The sequence below is a fragment of the Myotis daubentonii genome, chromosome 1 (genome assembly GCF_963259705.1).
Source record: "Myotis daubentonii chromosome 1, mMyoDau2.1, whole genome shotgun sequence".
NCBI classification, from domain to species: domain Eukaryota; kingdom Metazoa; phylum Chordata; class Mammalia; order Chiroptera; family Vespertilionidae; genus Myotis; species Myotis daubentonii.
This window is the reverse complement of record NC_081840.1, coordinates 65,066,939-65,082,152: the sequence shown is the minus strand read 5'-3', so window position 1 is coordinate 65,082,152 and position 15,214 is coordinate 65,066,939. Positions and strand designations below refer to the sequence as shown.

The following is a 15,214-nucleotide window of genomic DNA, read 5'->3' as shown; positions in this document are numbered from 1 at the left end:
GCCTGTTCCTGCCCAACTGCCCTCCCCGGCTGGCCTGGTCACCCCTAACTGCCCTCCCCTGCCTGCCTGGTCCTGCCCAACTGCCCTCCTCTGCAGGCCTGGTCGCCCCAAACTGCCCTCCCCGGCTGGCCTGGTCACCCCTAACTGCCCTCCCCTGCCTGCCTGGTCCTGCCCAACTGCCCTCCTCTGCAGGCCTGGTCGCCCCAAACTGCCCTCCCCTGCTGGCCTGGTCCCCCCCCCCAGTTGCTCTCCCCTGCTGGCCTGGTCGCCCCTAACTGCCCTCCCCTGCCAGTCTGGTCACCCACAACTGCCCCCCCCCCGCTGGCCACCTTGTGGTGGCCATCTTTGACCACATGGGGGTGGCCATCATGTGTGAGGGGTGATGGTCAATTTGCATATCACCTCTTTATTATATAGGATACTCTACACCTAGGCCATATTCAAATTTCTCTAATTGCCTAAAAATATCTTTTTACAGTTAGTTCAAATTAAGATCTAAATAGGTTTTACATACTGCATGCGGTTATGTCTTTTAAGTTTCTTTTATCAATTATTTGTTTCATTTCTTTATATCATTGATTTGTTAAAGAGAGTGGGCCAGTTCTTTAGAATGTACTATATTTTAGATTTGTCCGTTTGATTCCTTGTAGTGTTATTTAAATTGTTCCTCTGTTCCTTCTATTGCCGATTAAGTAGAAGTTTTCTTCAAAGGCATGATTAGATTCAGATTCAATTCAACCTTTTTATGAGATAAAATATTGAGGAACAGAGTATACCTGAGGCCACTTTGAGAGCTAGGACTGTAGTCCACAGTTTCCTTTTGTTTCTACGAAGCTTTCCTCTGACACCTAAGAATGTAGGGGACATGCCATTGGCCTGGTTTCTAACCTCTTGCAGTGCAGTAAGTGGGACTTTGTAGTCCCTCTGTCAGCAGGAAGTAGGGACTGCTTGCTTTTCTGAGATGGCTTTCCTTGTCTCCACAGTGTTTTCCTGAATCGGGATCCCTCTAGCACATTACCTCCTATACCCGACTCTACTGATCAGACATCAGAGAAAACCCAATCAGAAGAGTCTTTGTCCCAGGCTGCTTCTTATCCTCCAAGGACAGGGAATTTCAGTAACAATGTCCTCTGTTCCTTGGGTGAGGGGCAGCTCTGCACAGCCAGGGCGGCCATGGCCGGGAGGAGAGCCTGGGCCTCAGGCACCCGCTTCAGCATGAGCTCTATGTCTTCCAGCAACCAGGAGAGGGGGAGCGGGAGTCAGCAGCACCACTGGGTGGTATCCCAGAGCTTAGCCTCTCTGGGCCAACCAGCTAACATGCTGAAACCAAGGGATGAGCCAGAGGCCCTCACGCCTTCCACCCAGGCCAGGAGGACTAAGAGACTGTCAGACTCTGGCCACGGACCAGCAGGGTGGCAAAAAGAAGGGGACCTTGAGACCCACAAGGCTGCTGACGGAGCCAGCTGCAGTTGCCCACATCCCCGTGGACCCAGACAGGCAGCTGGGCCTGGAAAGGCAGCCAGAACTTTTTGGAAAGAATCCCAACCACCTTCTCCAAACAGGGCATCGAAAGGGCAGAAGAAGGTGCTGGCAACTAAGGTCAGAGACATTACCAAAAAGTCCTCTCATTTGCCTCATGGCAGCCCTTTGAAGAGGCAACACAGTGCAGGGAGCCCAGACACCATGGCCTCACTCACAGATGCCGGCCCAGTGGGGGATCCCACAGGAGAAAAAGATGGTGATTTATCGGATGCAGATAGCAGTTACTCAGTGGATTCTCTCTCCTGTGTCTGTGCCAAAGCCCCGACGGAGCCACGGAAGCCAGGGCACCCCCCGAGGAGGGAATGGCATCTCCCAGAGTCAGAGAACACTGAAAGTGACAACAGCCAAATATCTGAGGACTCGCTGACTGAGAAGGGGAACCAAAGTCCACAGGACAGCCCAGGGGACAGTTATCTTACCAATGGCCACGGCGACCCCAGGGCCAGAGCTAGAGCATCTATGAGGAGCTTCACCACATCCTCAGACAGGGGCCTGTTTGCCCAGGCTCACAGGAGCTTTTCGCTGGATAGCCTGATTGACGCTGAGGAAGAACTCGGGGAAGATCAGCAGGAAGAGCCTTTCTTCAGTTCAGCCGATGAGATGCCAACAGAGACGTTTTGGCGCCTGCAGACCTCCAGTCTGCCCGTAGTGAGCCAGGAGGCAATGTGCAGGCTTGGTCCCATCCCCCACAGAAAAGGAGCCAGGCTAGATGCCATCCTGCCAATGAGCAGTTCATTTTACCTTGATTCCCAGCCCCTGCCCCGCTGTGCACAGCCTGAGTCGGAGGTGGAGGCGAGGTCCTCCGAGCAAGCCACCACTCTGCAAAGCATGCCGCTTTCAAGAGGGAGCCCTCTGTTGTCCATGGATTCCTGGTTTTCCTGTGACTCCAAGATCAATCCCAACAGCCCCCTGGGAATAGTGGGTTCTTTATGTCCAAGTCCTGATGTCCAGGAATTTCAGCCCAATGGTCGGGAGAGGCCTGGATTCTGGCCAAAGATGGAAGAACTAAAGCCATCGGGTACAGAAGCAGTCCTGCCCTATACTTCCAAACTGCCCCCTGGTGGTGCGGAGCTGCCCTGCAGTGTCAGAGCTGTGTACAGTATTCCTGCTTCTGACACATCCAGGTTGTCCCTCTGGGGGTCATACAGGCTTCTTCAGTCTCGAGTTGATGGCACCTTTCAGGCCAGAGGTGTCTCTGACCCAGCCCAGCAGGGCAACTCTGAAACATCCAACAACTCGAGTGTATCGAGTGTGCTGCCTGCCTCTGCCACCTCATTTACTTACGTAGGCAGCGCCTGTGAGAGGGACTGGGCTGCCCTTCAGCAAAAGTACCTCCTTGAACTATCTCATCCTGTGTCGGAGGCCATAGGAGAGCCCAGGCCAGCTTTCACCTCCCTCGAGGAAGACTCTGGTTCCCTGACCCCAGCTTCTAGCAGAGGAGGAGATACTGTATTGGTAGTTGGTTCTGGGCTATCTAGCAGTTTGAAGTTCAACAACTTTCCTATCCATATACCCAAAATTAGGCATTTGAGGGCAGAGAAAGAACAGGACAGTTTGGGTGTCGAGTTGGAAGGCACTTCAGATTTCTTCACAACTAGTGAGAAAGAGGTGAGTTGCAGTGGAAATTATTCAGCAGACATAGAATCATTGACTTCTGGAGCTACAAGTGCACAGGTCTTTGCAGCAGAGAACAAGGTGGCAAATTCCATGATGGGAGCATGTGAAATCAAACAGAACCACTTGGAAGAGTCCTCTCAGAGTAGCGGGAGGAAGCCTGGAACGATGACTTCCTCTGATGAATGTTTCTTCCTGAAGAACACTTGTCACAGTAATGTCACCATAGCCACCAACGAAGATCCTCGGCCCCAAAGTTGTGCTCCTCTCAGGAAGAATAGTACAGGCCTGGCAGGGCCAGTAAATCACAACAGCCACCTCCCCCAACAGGAAGAGGAGGCAGACTGCCAGGAGAGCTCCCAGGAAGTGGTGGGAAGACACGCCAATCTTTCCTTTGCCTTTCGGTCAGGCCCAGAGCTGTACCTGCACTCTGCTCCTTGGAATTCATGCCCGTCTTCCCTGCAGCCACCTCCCTTAGAAACATTCTACGTGACCAAAAGCCGGGATGCCCTGACGGAAACGGCCTTAGAGATCCCGGCTTGCAGAGAAGCCAGAGTGCCTTCCCCACCCCCCAGGGAGGCCTGGGGCTTTGGTCAGGACTACCAAGCCCTCCAAAATGTTTATTTAAAGAATAATTTGCCGGTGCTGTTACAAAAACAGAATGCCAAGATTGCCTCATTGCAGCAGGTCACAGTGGAGAGGCCACTTGATCTGAACACCACGGAGGTTAGTGGCGAAATAGGGAAATGCGCTGGAAGCCATAATTCAGTATATTTTTTTGTTGCTCAGAACAGACATTTTCTTACATCTGCCAGCACGAGAGTATGTGAATATGAAAATCAATTTGGAAATTTAAATAAACACTGTCTTCCGGCACTCGAGGGAGAAAAGACCACGGTACAGTCCAGTTGCACTGTTTCCTCGGACAGTTCTGGGTCTGGGAAGCCGCTTTTTGTTTGTGAGTCTCAGGCAAGTGGGGACGAAGGGCAGGAGCAGAACGCAGCCCTAAGACAGAGCCAGGCCTCTGAGAGGGACAGACAGTCCCCTTCGGGGGCCAGGTCTGATCTCACCTGTAAAACCATCAGTTTAGGTTTTGACAAGGACGTGCTGGGGGGCACTGCTCTTTCTTTGAAGTCTAGATCAGCATATCATAGAGTAAGGAGCCCAGAGACAATGGCCCAGGATGGGAGTCCGACCCACAGAGGGGAATGGAAGAATGAACCTGGGCTTCCTGGAAAATCTCTCCAACCCAAAGACAGCTCAGAAGAGTTTAAGCAGCCATGGACAGAATCTACACAAGAAAGGTTCCAGTCAGTTATATACTCTCAGGAAAGAAACCTCACTGAACACAGGGGCCCTGGAAAGTTGCAAGAAGTGTCAAATCCCAAAGAACCACCTTCTGGAAAGAAACAGAACAAAAGAGTTAATAATGCTGACGAAATGGCTAGGCTAATTAAGAGTGTCATGCAGCTAGAAAATGGTATCTTGGAAATCGAATCCAAGCAGAATAAGCAGCTATATGCTTCCCATACACTGGGAGTCAGTCATGAGTTTGTGTTCCAGGACAAGGAGATGGCTGATCGTGTCGTTAAGCCAGGCAGCTCTAGAAACCACCTGTCTTCTCCAGAATACACAGATGATACTGATTTTAGGGATGGTGACGCTGGAGAAATGGAGACTAGCAGTAGCACTGGGGAAGATCCCCAGGACCAGAAAATCATGCCGAGTCCCTTCAAGTCAAGAGACTGGGTACAAGACATTAAATTTGTGAGAGAGCACAATCCCCCAGCTGTATTAGACAGACCTGCCAGGGACCCTTGTGATTATTTAGGGATATGTACAACTCACAGTGAGTGCACCAGAACTTTTGTTAATCCAAGGAGAAGGAAAGCATTGGCTAGAGCTGTGCCATTCCAGCCCAGGCCCGAGTGGCCCTCTGAGGAGGAAAGTGAGGTGGTGCATGCATCAGCAAGCCCCAGAAGGCAGCCCCATGGCTTGGAAAGTCTTGAGGAATCGGAGACTATGAAAGGTTGTCAGGAGAGCCACGTTCCCAAACACATAAGTAGTTTTTACCCAGAGAAGCCAAAAATTCAAGGCAGAGTTAAAGAAATGACTATGCAAAGAGGAGAAAACCTACACGAGCAATACAGAATGGCCTCATCGACTCAGAAATTTCTTAGTCCAAGCCAACGCTGTATGGGCACGTTTTTCAGCCAGGAGACAGGCTCATTGCTGAGTCAGCCAGACTCATCTGTGGCTCCCCATGGAGACCTGAGTAACACCTTGCCCTTGAATTCCCCAAGACTGCCAAGAAGCTATCTTCATGCGCCTGATACTATAGGCATCTCTTCAGTTGACTATGTGCTGGATCCTACAGTGTTGAAAATGCCTAACAGTCTCTGGGTAACTGAAGCAGGATGTCAGGGCCAGAGTGGAGTGCCCAGAAGCCACAGCCCTCAGGGAAATGTGCAAGAGGCGTCCTCCAGGGCGCACACTGCTTGCTGTGGGTCTGCAGTCTTCATGGCCATGGGATCTTGGGATCCATCTGGTGCACCCGAGACCATTCCCCTGGGGACTGAGAGCAGGAGATCAGCAAGCAGCAGTCCCCAAGACCTGGGAGGGGGCCCCAGAAGCACCTCGATGGGCTTGAGTACCAGGGTGGATTCTGCTTCTGAAGCCAAGGTGGCTGTACAAAAAGGAGCAGAAAGAGCCAGTTCCCTTAACTGGGTCTCTAGCCCACTTAAAAAGAGGGTCAACTGTCCCTTAGAAGAGGGTAACAACCAGTGCAGGGAGGCGAGGCAGAAGGCAGAGGCGGCGGCCGAGGACCTTAGTCCTACCGGTGCTACTTTCTCAGTAGCCGTGTCCCTGGAGAGACACCCTGAGCCCTCTGCACATACATCCACGGGCTTAGCTGTGCTGGAGGAAATCAGAGAGACAAAGGCCCACGGAGCACAGCTTCATGACCTGGTGACTGAGGGCACAGTCCGTCCTTACTATGAGACTTTGTTAGAGCCTGCATGTTCTTCAAGGGCCCCGGATGGGCCTCAGTGTCAACAAACGGACCAGCCAGTGTCAGACAGGACTGGAAATGAGGGTGAAGCACAGGGGTTTCATGTGGCGTCTCCCTCTGCTGAACCAGGACATCTGTGGACTGATAAGAGGAAAGCCCTTAAGACCACACCCCTCTCTGCAGACAGCTTTCAGCCTCTGCCCAACACTGAAGGTAACAAAGGGCCACGCCAGCCCTCACAGGCTTCGTCCCACACTGACCCTGCTCTAGGCAAAAGCCATTATCCTGGAAAACTAAGGCCTTTTCTGAGAGCAGATGAGCAGTGTATATGTTATTCTGGCCCATTTGAAATCGTGGAGAAAAAGCAAGAAGCAATTAGAATTTCTGCTGATCCTGTAGGCCTGGACAGTCTTCTTTCTTCAGCTATAGAGGAAGCCAGGAGGGTAACAGCAGGGAAAGTAGGGGCTGCCTTATCTTCTCAGGAACCTTCTGACAATCCCGGAGTGAGCCAGCATGGGAAGAGCCAGTCAGTTCCCTGGGAGATGGCAGAGGGCATGCCCCCTGGCAGTCAGGAGAGCAGCCAGGCACACCAAGAACCTAGAACTCTACACACCACATATGGAGGAGAGTCAGGTAACTTCACCGTGGCTGCACAGGGAGGAAAAACAACCTGTTTTGAAAGTCAGCTTGTGATCTGTAATGTTCAGAATTCTGCCAGTCTCTCAGGGGCTAACCAAGACCATGTCCAAGACCTCGAGGCTTCCAATGGCTTAGAACAAGGAAGGGCACGTCCCAAACGAAGTAGCGTCCTGCCTGGAACCCTGAGAAGAGCTGAGCTGGCAGCTCCCTCACAGCAGTGTGTGAAGACGGGGAGTGTTGGTTCTGGGCTGGCAGAAGCCTGCAGGGCTGGCAGCAAACACCTGGAGCTGGCTCCATGGCCAGATCAAAGACCTAGCCCAGATCCTGGGGGAGTGAGGGAGGAGGCCCTGTGCAGATGTTCACAGGAAACTTCAGACTGTGTTGTCTTCTCAGGGAGCACTGAAGGCAGAAAGACTCTCAGCCCATCTGGGGGGCAGGAAGGCAGCAGAACTCTTCCTCGTCAACAGCTGTGCAACCCTCAAGCCATTGCTTCTTATGCCTGCTCCTCCCCTTCCTCCACTTCACTGTGTTACAGAGATGTTGGCCTGGGGAAGGCTGCCCCACAAACTCTCCACCCAGCCTGCAAAGTATCTTTCAGGGCCTGTGGAATGGATGAGAGAGGAGAGAGCTATTCCAGTGACCCTGATGTGTTCTTGACACATGGCCTTGAGCCCAAAGGCATTCATGTGAAATTTGGGCCACCAGACAGCAGCACTCTGGAACCCTCTGCCACCACTTCTGTCCTCTCTCTGCCTCAAGGCTGCAGCTCCCCTTCTGCCCCTGACATGAAGGCAGGTTCCCTCAGCCCCTCAGTTGCTGCAGGGGATCCTGAGGAAAAGGTTGCCAAGAAGACAGCTCGTGCAGAGCTTGAGGCTGCCCCTTTTCCTAAAGGCGTGTGCTCTGAGCCACTGAAGAAGTTTCAGGACAGCTCAGTAGGTGGCCAGAATGCACAGGAGTCTCAAACCAAGCCAGAGCTACCTGCAACAACCAGGAGACAACACACCCTGAATTTAAGTGAAGGGTCTGTTGAGAGTGAGCTGCTGGTGGAACCACAGCATGGATGTTTAGAAAATGCTGTCAGATGCCTTCCAGAAAAGCCACAATTTTCCACCAAGTCCAGGGATCACAGTAGCTTGGATCCCCAAGCCAAATTTGCAGCCAAGTTAAAGCACATCTCCCGTCCCCAGGTTGACAGTCCCTGGGAGGAGAAAAAGCAGCAGAGAGAGCAGGCTTCGGGCGTTGGTGAAGGCCCTGCCCAGCGCATGCATCCCCCGCGTTCCAACGAAGGTGACTTGGATGGCTTTGAGATGAGAGATGCAGGCGGAGAGGAGGGGGCTGCAGCCAAGGCCTCTGTGCCCCAGATGTTCTCACTGGGCTTTAAAGACTCAGCCAGTGACCCCGTGGTGCCTGCTGCCCAGAGCCCTGGCCAGCCCTCTTCTGGAAGGGAGCAGCCGGGTCTCCCCCACAGGCGCTCACTTCCTGTCATTGCCATTTTCTCTGGCCCCAGACACTCCAGGTCCTCCCCCCAGCCACAGTTCTCTGTAATCAGCTCTTCCCGGTCTCTTCAGGAGCTGAATTTGAGTGTGGAACCTCCTTCCCCCACAGATGAAGAGACACAGGGGCCTAACAAATTGTGGAACCCACATCCTAGGGGCCACTCCTTAGAAAAGTCCGCAGTGGGGACATCTCTGGAAGCTGAGGGCTGTGATCAGAAAGCCTCATATAACGTGAACAGTAGCTCTGCTGATCACAGGCCCCTTCAACCTGCCAGCCCTCCTTACCCAACGCCTTCAGCTCCCTTGTGCATGCCGACCCCCAGTTTTATGACCTGCTGGATGTCTGGTACAATGGAACCGACCCAGCAGGGAAAGCCACAGAGCCTGGGTGGCCAGGCAGACAGAGGAGCATTGCACTTTAGCTCCAGTGACGTCAATCCCTACGTTCTGCCCTGCCCTCCAGCGGGTCCTGCACCCATTGGCTGGAAGCAGTATGTGTTTGGCAATACAGTCGATGTCTCCTGTAGCCAGTCACCCCAGGGCCTGGTACCATCAAAAATGGCCGGGTACTCCTGCATGGACAACGGCCTAGAAGACCAGAACTCCCCATTCCACAACCACCTCAGCACATGTGCCAGTTCCCGAGGTTCACATGAGGCCTGGGAAGTATGGGATTCTTCGCTCGCCTTGGGGAACCACCACATCCTGAAGGGCCCTGACGGAGCAGCCCCCGCTAAGGGTCCTGATGAGAGAGCCCCGTTCCAGGGCCCCCCTGCTGCAGCAGGCCCTCTGAGGAGTGAGTCCCCCTGGACTGAAGGAAGTGCTACAGGCCCAGTGGATGAGATGCTGCTGCTGTGTCCATCAGAGGCGGGCGGCCCTGGGGGACAGTCCAGGATGAACACCTTGGAGCAGGGCACACAGACCTTGGGCTGCAGGCTCCGCTGGAGCCACACGGACATCGCCTCTGCCCATTTGGAAGCCAGCGCAGTGCCGGGGTCTGATCTGGCCTCCTGGGCCAGCATGCACAACCTGTCTGTCCACCTCTCGCAGCTCCTACACAGCACCTCGGAGCTGCTGGGGAGCCTCTCGCAGCCAGGTGTTGCTGAAAAGCAGCAAAACACCAAGAGGGAGAGCCCAGATGAGGCACCCCAGACCCTCATGATGGACGGCTGTACTCAGACCACCATGGATGAGGGCATCCAGACTGACCTGGCCTCCCCACCTCTGCACCTTCAGGCCCCAGAGGCCAGCCCTCAGGAGGTCAGTGTGGTCCTTGAAGTTCTGGGCTCAGGTATCTCCACCACGTCTCAAGAAAAGGGACACGACCCCGGGACAGTTCAGGAGAGAGAGGCGGAGGGAAAAGCATGGAAAACAACTCGGCCCCCAGATCTTCAGGAAGAAAGCACCCCCTGCCGGCCCCAGAGCCCTGCAGTGCCCTCACCCCATCTGAGGGTTCAGAAGGCCCCACTTGGGCAGAACCTCCCTTTTGTGAGCCCCCAAGCTTCTCCCGATGCTGCCCAGCCACCCGGCACCCAGCCCAGTGAACCCTCCTGCCTGGCTGTCAGCAGCCCCAGCCTTAGCCTCCCTCATTCCCCAAGACCCTGCCCCAGTGCTGCGGAGTCTGTCGGGGAGCCCAGGGTCCCGAAGAAGTTGTGCCCCACAGGTGCCTTGTTGGTGGACAGGGCCTCTTCCCCGATACTCGCACTTAGTGCCAGCACTCAAGGGTCAGAGCTCCCCCTAGGCTCTCTGTCTCTCTCCACCCCCTTACCGCACTCTCTTGAAGGCCATCAGAAGCTTGTCTCCAGCCCAGACCTTCCCCTCGACGTCCCCAAGCCTCCAATGGATAATTCTCAAACCATTGACGAAGCAGGCAGCCCACAGCCCAGCTCAAAAACCCAAGTTTGTTTCCTAGAGCAGCCCCATCAGCAGCTTCAGCCCCAGTCCCCCTCCTGGGTCCAGAGCAGACTGCCGCCTCTGCTGCTGAGGAGCAGGAGTCCGATACCGGCCGAGGGCTTGGTCCCTGAGGACATGGCTCCCCTGGAGTGTGGCCCACTTTGCAGTAGCGGGCCAAATAAATGGCAGAGCAGGACAGAAAATGGGGGTGAGAGTTCAGCATCTGCAGTGGAGCCACAACCCACTGCCAACAATCCCTCTTCGGGGGAAGGCTGGCAGCACCTCAGTCCCTGCCCTGTATCTGAGTTGACTGATAAAACAAGGCTCCAGGGTTCTACCTCTGGCCCAACCGAGGCCTGCCAACCTCAGGGGCTGCTGCGCCCCAGTTCCCAGACATGCATGGCTCCTGAGCCCCAGCATCACAGCCTGAGGGACCTCCCAGTGCATAACAAATTTAGGAATTGGTGTGGGGTTCAGGATGGCTCTCGTGGGGAGCTGGGAGTGACAGGATTGCTGGGACCCAGACATGTCAGCACTGAAGAGCAGGGACAGCATCCCTCACAGCCTCCGGGCGCCCAGAGCCAGGACCCTGCGCGCTCCCAGAAGGAGCAGATGCCCCTGCAAGTTGGGGCCCAGAACCTCCCTCTCAGCACGGAACTCGCAGAAGCGAAGCTGCACCACGGCTTTGGGAAGTCAGATGCCCTGCTCGAGGTGCTGCAGAGCGGGACCGGGGAGGCTCTCACTGCCCGGGAACCTGTGCTGTCCACCTGGGAGGAGCTCCATGCCCGGTAAGGGTCCCAGCCTGGAGTGGGAGGGCTAGGGGGGCCTGAGAGGAATGAACCAAGGCTACGCGCTGGCTGTTCCCTCTCCTCCTGCTCAGTTCTGGGATCTTCCAGGGGTCAGAGATAGATTATAAAATGGAGAAGGGCATTCATGCCAGTTTCAGTGAATCAATCATGTTTTATCTCAGGCAAAAGCAAACCATTGAGTGCCTCCGGAGACAGCGGGCTGAGCGACTTCAGAACTTCCGCCGGACACGAAGCCTCAGCCCCCAGAAACAACTTAGCTTCCTGCCTAACAGGGACCTCCCCACCCGTAACCTTGACTTACCCAGCAGGCGCCGAGAATACCTGCAGCAACTGAGGAAGGATGTTGTGGAGACAACCAGGTACAGGTGGGCCCAGAACCCTGCAAGGGAGTAGGTTCTGTGTGGGGTGAGGGGGTTGTGGGGAGCAGGGCCTGAATCTTAGTGTCCTGGAGCCTGGAGGCTGCAGCTTCCTCTCACAGGAGCAATTCCAGGAGTGGGTCTTCTGTGCCTGTGGACACCTGGAGGTGGCTGCGGGAGATGGGGCAAAGGGAGCAAAGGATGAACAGAGTAGCTATGGCATAACGAGGCTGCAGGTCTGAGCCTCCGAGTGGGATACAAAATCAAACTGAGGACCCTGTGGGCAAAGAGAGGATGGCTCGCCAGGAGTGGTGTTACGCAGAAAGTAAAGGGATGGAAAAAGGTATTTCGTGAAATAAGTAGCAATACTTATACCAGGCAAAATAGACTTTAAAATAAAAGTCAAAGAAGGACCCAGCTGTTCTACTGGGCATTTGTTAGAAGAAACTCAAAACACTAAATCAAAAAGACAAAATGCACGCCTCTGTTCATTGTAGCATTATCTACAATAACTTAAGTGTCCATCAGCAGATAAATGGATAAAGAAAAAGTAGTGCATACATGCAATAGAATATGACCTAGCTATAAACAAGAATGAAACCTTGCCATCTGCAACAACACGGATGAACCTGGAGAGAACTGTGCTGAATGAAATAAGTCAAAGACAAATGCCATATGATTTCACTTATATGTGGAATCTAAAAAACAAATGTACAAGCAGAATAGAAACAAACTCATAGATATAGAGAACATTTTAACAGTTTCCAGAGGAGAAGGGGATTGGGAAATGGGTGAAAAGGATGATGGGATTAAGAAGTACAAAATAGCCCTAGCTGGTTTGGCTCAGTGGATAGAGCATCGGCCTGTGGACTGGGGGGTCCCGGGTTTGATTTTGGTCACGGGCACATGCTCAGGTTGCAGGCTCAACTCCCCATGGGGGCGTGCAGGAGGCAACCAATCAATGGTTCTCTCTCATTATTGATGTCTCTCTCTCCCTTCCTCTCTGAAATAATAAAAATATATTTTTTTAAAAAAAGAAGTACAAAATAGCCTGGCTGGTGTGGCTCAGTGATTGGGCATCGATCCATGAACGAGGGAGTCATGGTTGATTCCCAGTCAGGGCACATACCTGGGTTGTGGGCTCAATTCCCAGGGGGGGCATGCAGGAGGTAACCCATTGATTCTCATCATTGATATTTCTATCTCTCCCTCCCTCCCTCTCTGAAATAAATGAAAACATATATTTTTTCATATATAGTACAAAATAGTCATGGGGATGTAAAGTACAGCATGAAGTATATCGTCAATAATATTGTAATAACTACGTGTGGTGTCAGATGGGTACTAGACTTATGGGTGACCACTTTGTAAGGTATATAAATGTCTAATCACTAGGTTGTATACCTGAAACTAGTATGTATGTCAAGTATAATTGAAAAATAATTTCTTTAAAGTTAAAAAAAATGATGTTGAACAGGCCTGGGGTGAGCAGGCCATGGCCATCGCCCACCCACCGTGTTAGAAGGCACCTCTCTGCCCCTCTGGTCCTTCCCAGGAACCCAGGGTCAGTGTCAAGGTCTGCTCAGCCACCCTCTGACATAGAGCTGATGCTAAAAGAATACCAGCGGGCTCGTGAGGAGGCCAAGGTGGTGATCGCCCGGGCCCGGGACCGACTGCGGGAGCAAACGGAACAAGAGAAGCTGAGAATCCGCCAGCAGATCATCTCCCAGCTGCTGAGGGTGGGAAACAGGTTTCAGGGTAGGCCTGGAGCCTGGAGGCAGGCTGCCTCAGGCATGGACTGTAACATTTGACCCCTGTGCCAGGTCAAAGCTGTGTTCACTGTCTTTATGTGTTATTCTCATCAGACCAGCTCCTATTGCTGGGCCAGAGTCTGGGAGGAGGCTGCCTTGGTATAGAGTTGGGGTGGGGCTGTGGGGAGGTGTGAGGGTGGGAGGCTGAGGTGGGAGGCGCTGGGGGTGATGGGATCAGGGAGGTGAGAGGGGTGGATTTGGGGCTGTGGGGCCTGGGTAGTGAGGGTGCACCAGAAGCTGGTTGACAGTGATCTGTCCTTCCCAGGAAGAGGAAAAACTACACACCCTGGCCACCTCCAGCTCCCTGTGCACCAGCTCCAATGGAAGCCTCTCCTCTGTTGTCACTTCTGGCTACAACAGCAGCCCGGCCTTGTCAGGCCAGCTCCAGTCCCCAGGCAGTGTGGTGAGTAGGCAGATGCTAGGTATAAGCTCCCGGCCAGGGCTGCTAAGGCAAGAGTTTGGGCAGGAAGTTCTGCCTCAGGTCACTGCTGACACTTGATGGATGGTGGCTTTGGCTCTTCCTCTAGTTCTGTTTTTCTCTCCCTGTTCATTCATTCAACAGCTGTTTATTTTGTAGATGTTGTTTTAGGCATTGAGGGTGCAGCAGTGAACAAAACTATTCTTGTCCTTAGACTATTTGAAGGATAAATATTAAAGAGCTTATTTTATAACTAGAGGCCCGGAGCACGGATTCATGCACCAGTGCGGTCCCTTGGCCTGCCTTCGGGGATCAGTCCAACATCCCCCGAGGGGGCCGGAGTGCGAGAGGGCACTCTGAAAAGTTGCTGTTGCTCAGCAGCTCCTACGTTAAGCGTCTGCCCCCTGGTGGTCAGTGTGTGTCATAGCTGCCGGCCCGTGGCTTAGGCTTTTGTATATATACATTATTTACTCTTGCATGGATGAAGGGATGCTAAGCCAATGTGAAAGGTGGAACCTGACCTAGTCTGGAAGCTCAGTAAAGATGCTCTGAGACTGATGGTGAGAGAGAGACTCTGCAGTGAGAGCTCAGTGCTGGTGGAGTCCAGAGGGCCCACGAGGGAGGCTCGGAGGGAGGAGGAGTTTGAGGAACTAAAACACTTGTTTGGTTGCAATGTAAAGAGTGAAATGGGAGAATGTCATGAAAAAAGGACCAGAAAAGGCAAGATCATGTGGACTCTGTTGAGAATTCTGGGCCTTTCTAATCCATCTGATCATGTTACTTCCCCAAAGCTGCTGGAAAGCCTTTAAGTAGGGAGAGAAGGATGAGATTGTGAGAAGGGGGCAAGAGCAGCTCTGTAGACCCATTAGTGACCATGGCAAAGCCGAGTGAGAGTTCACGATTGCTTGGGTTAGGGCACTACTGGTGAAGATGAACTGCTGTGGTTGCAAAGAAGAGAAAGGGCCCGCGGACTGACTGGATGTGGAGAAGGGAGAAGGGAGGGTTGAGAACAGTGCGTGCTTTGGGTTTGTCAACAGTGGCAGGAGCCCTGGAGGCAGACAGGTTTTGTGGGGAAGATCATGAATCTAGTTTCGTATTTACTGGGCTGAAAGCACCTGTGAGAAATGCAGGGGCTTGTTGGAATACAGATCTGGAGCCCAGAGGTGAGACCTGGCTGGGGATAGAAAATTTGAAATTCATTTTATAAAGAAAAACTTCACATAGTAAAAAATATATAGTTTTCAAACAGTAGCCAAGGACACACAGTGTCAAGTGCATATTTCAGTCTCCTGTTTGCCCTCCCCAGAAGCAGGCATTCATCCCGTTGGGTATATATTTCCAGAGATAGTCTGTGCATCTATGAGAACATATTTTTTCTAAAGCACATGAATGGAAGCATACTGTACTCTCTTTGTCCCTTTGCTTTTTTCCTTTAAAAATATTTGTTAGATCTTGAATATCAGTGAATCTAGTGCTGACTTATTCTTTTTAATAATTAAATAGTGTTTCTTTTTTCTCTTTAATTGCATGTTATTAAATGAGATGTTTTATATAGATAATATGAAGTGGAAAAGGCAAAAAATATATACATATATAAGGGTATATAGGGAAATACCCATCCTTTTC

The 15,214-nt window shown here is 52.6% G+C and overlaps 1 protein-coding gene across 5 annotated transcripts in view; it reads left to right on the top strand.

The window, feature by feature from the left end:
* STARD9 (StAR related lipid transfer domain containing 9) overlaps window positions 1-15,214 on the top strand; it is a 98,732-nt gene that overhangs the window by 63,177 nt on the left and 20,341 nt on the right. For all 5 annotated transcript variants that reach the window (XM_059704044.1, XM_059704035.1, XM_059704019.1 and 2 more), the window contains 4 exons: window positions 984-10,982; window positions 11,165-11,362; window positions 12,915-13,098; window positions 13,436-13,573. In XM_059704044.1, coding sequence (XP_059560027.1) covers window positions 984-10,982; window positions 11,165-11,362; window positions 12,915-13,098; window positions 13,436-13,573 — 10,519 coding nt within the window. The remainder of the gene's footprint in view (window positions 1-983; window positions 10,983-11,164; window positions 11,363-12,914; window positions 13,099-13,435; window positions 13,574-15,214) is intronic.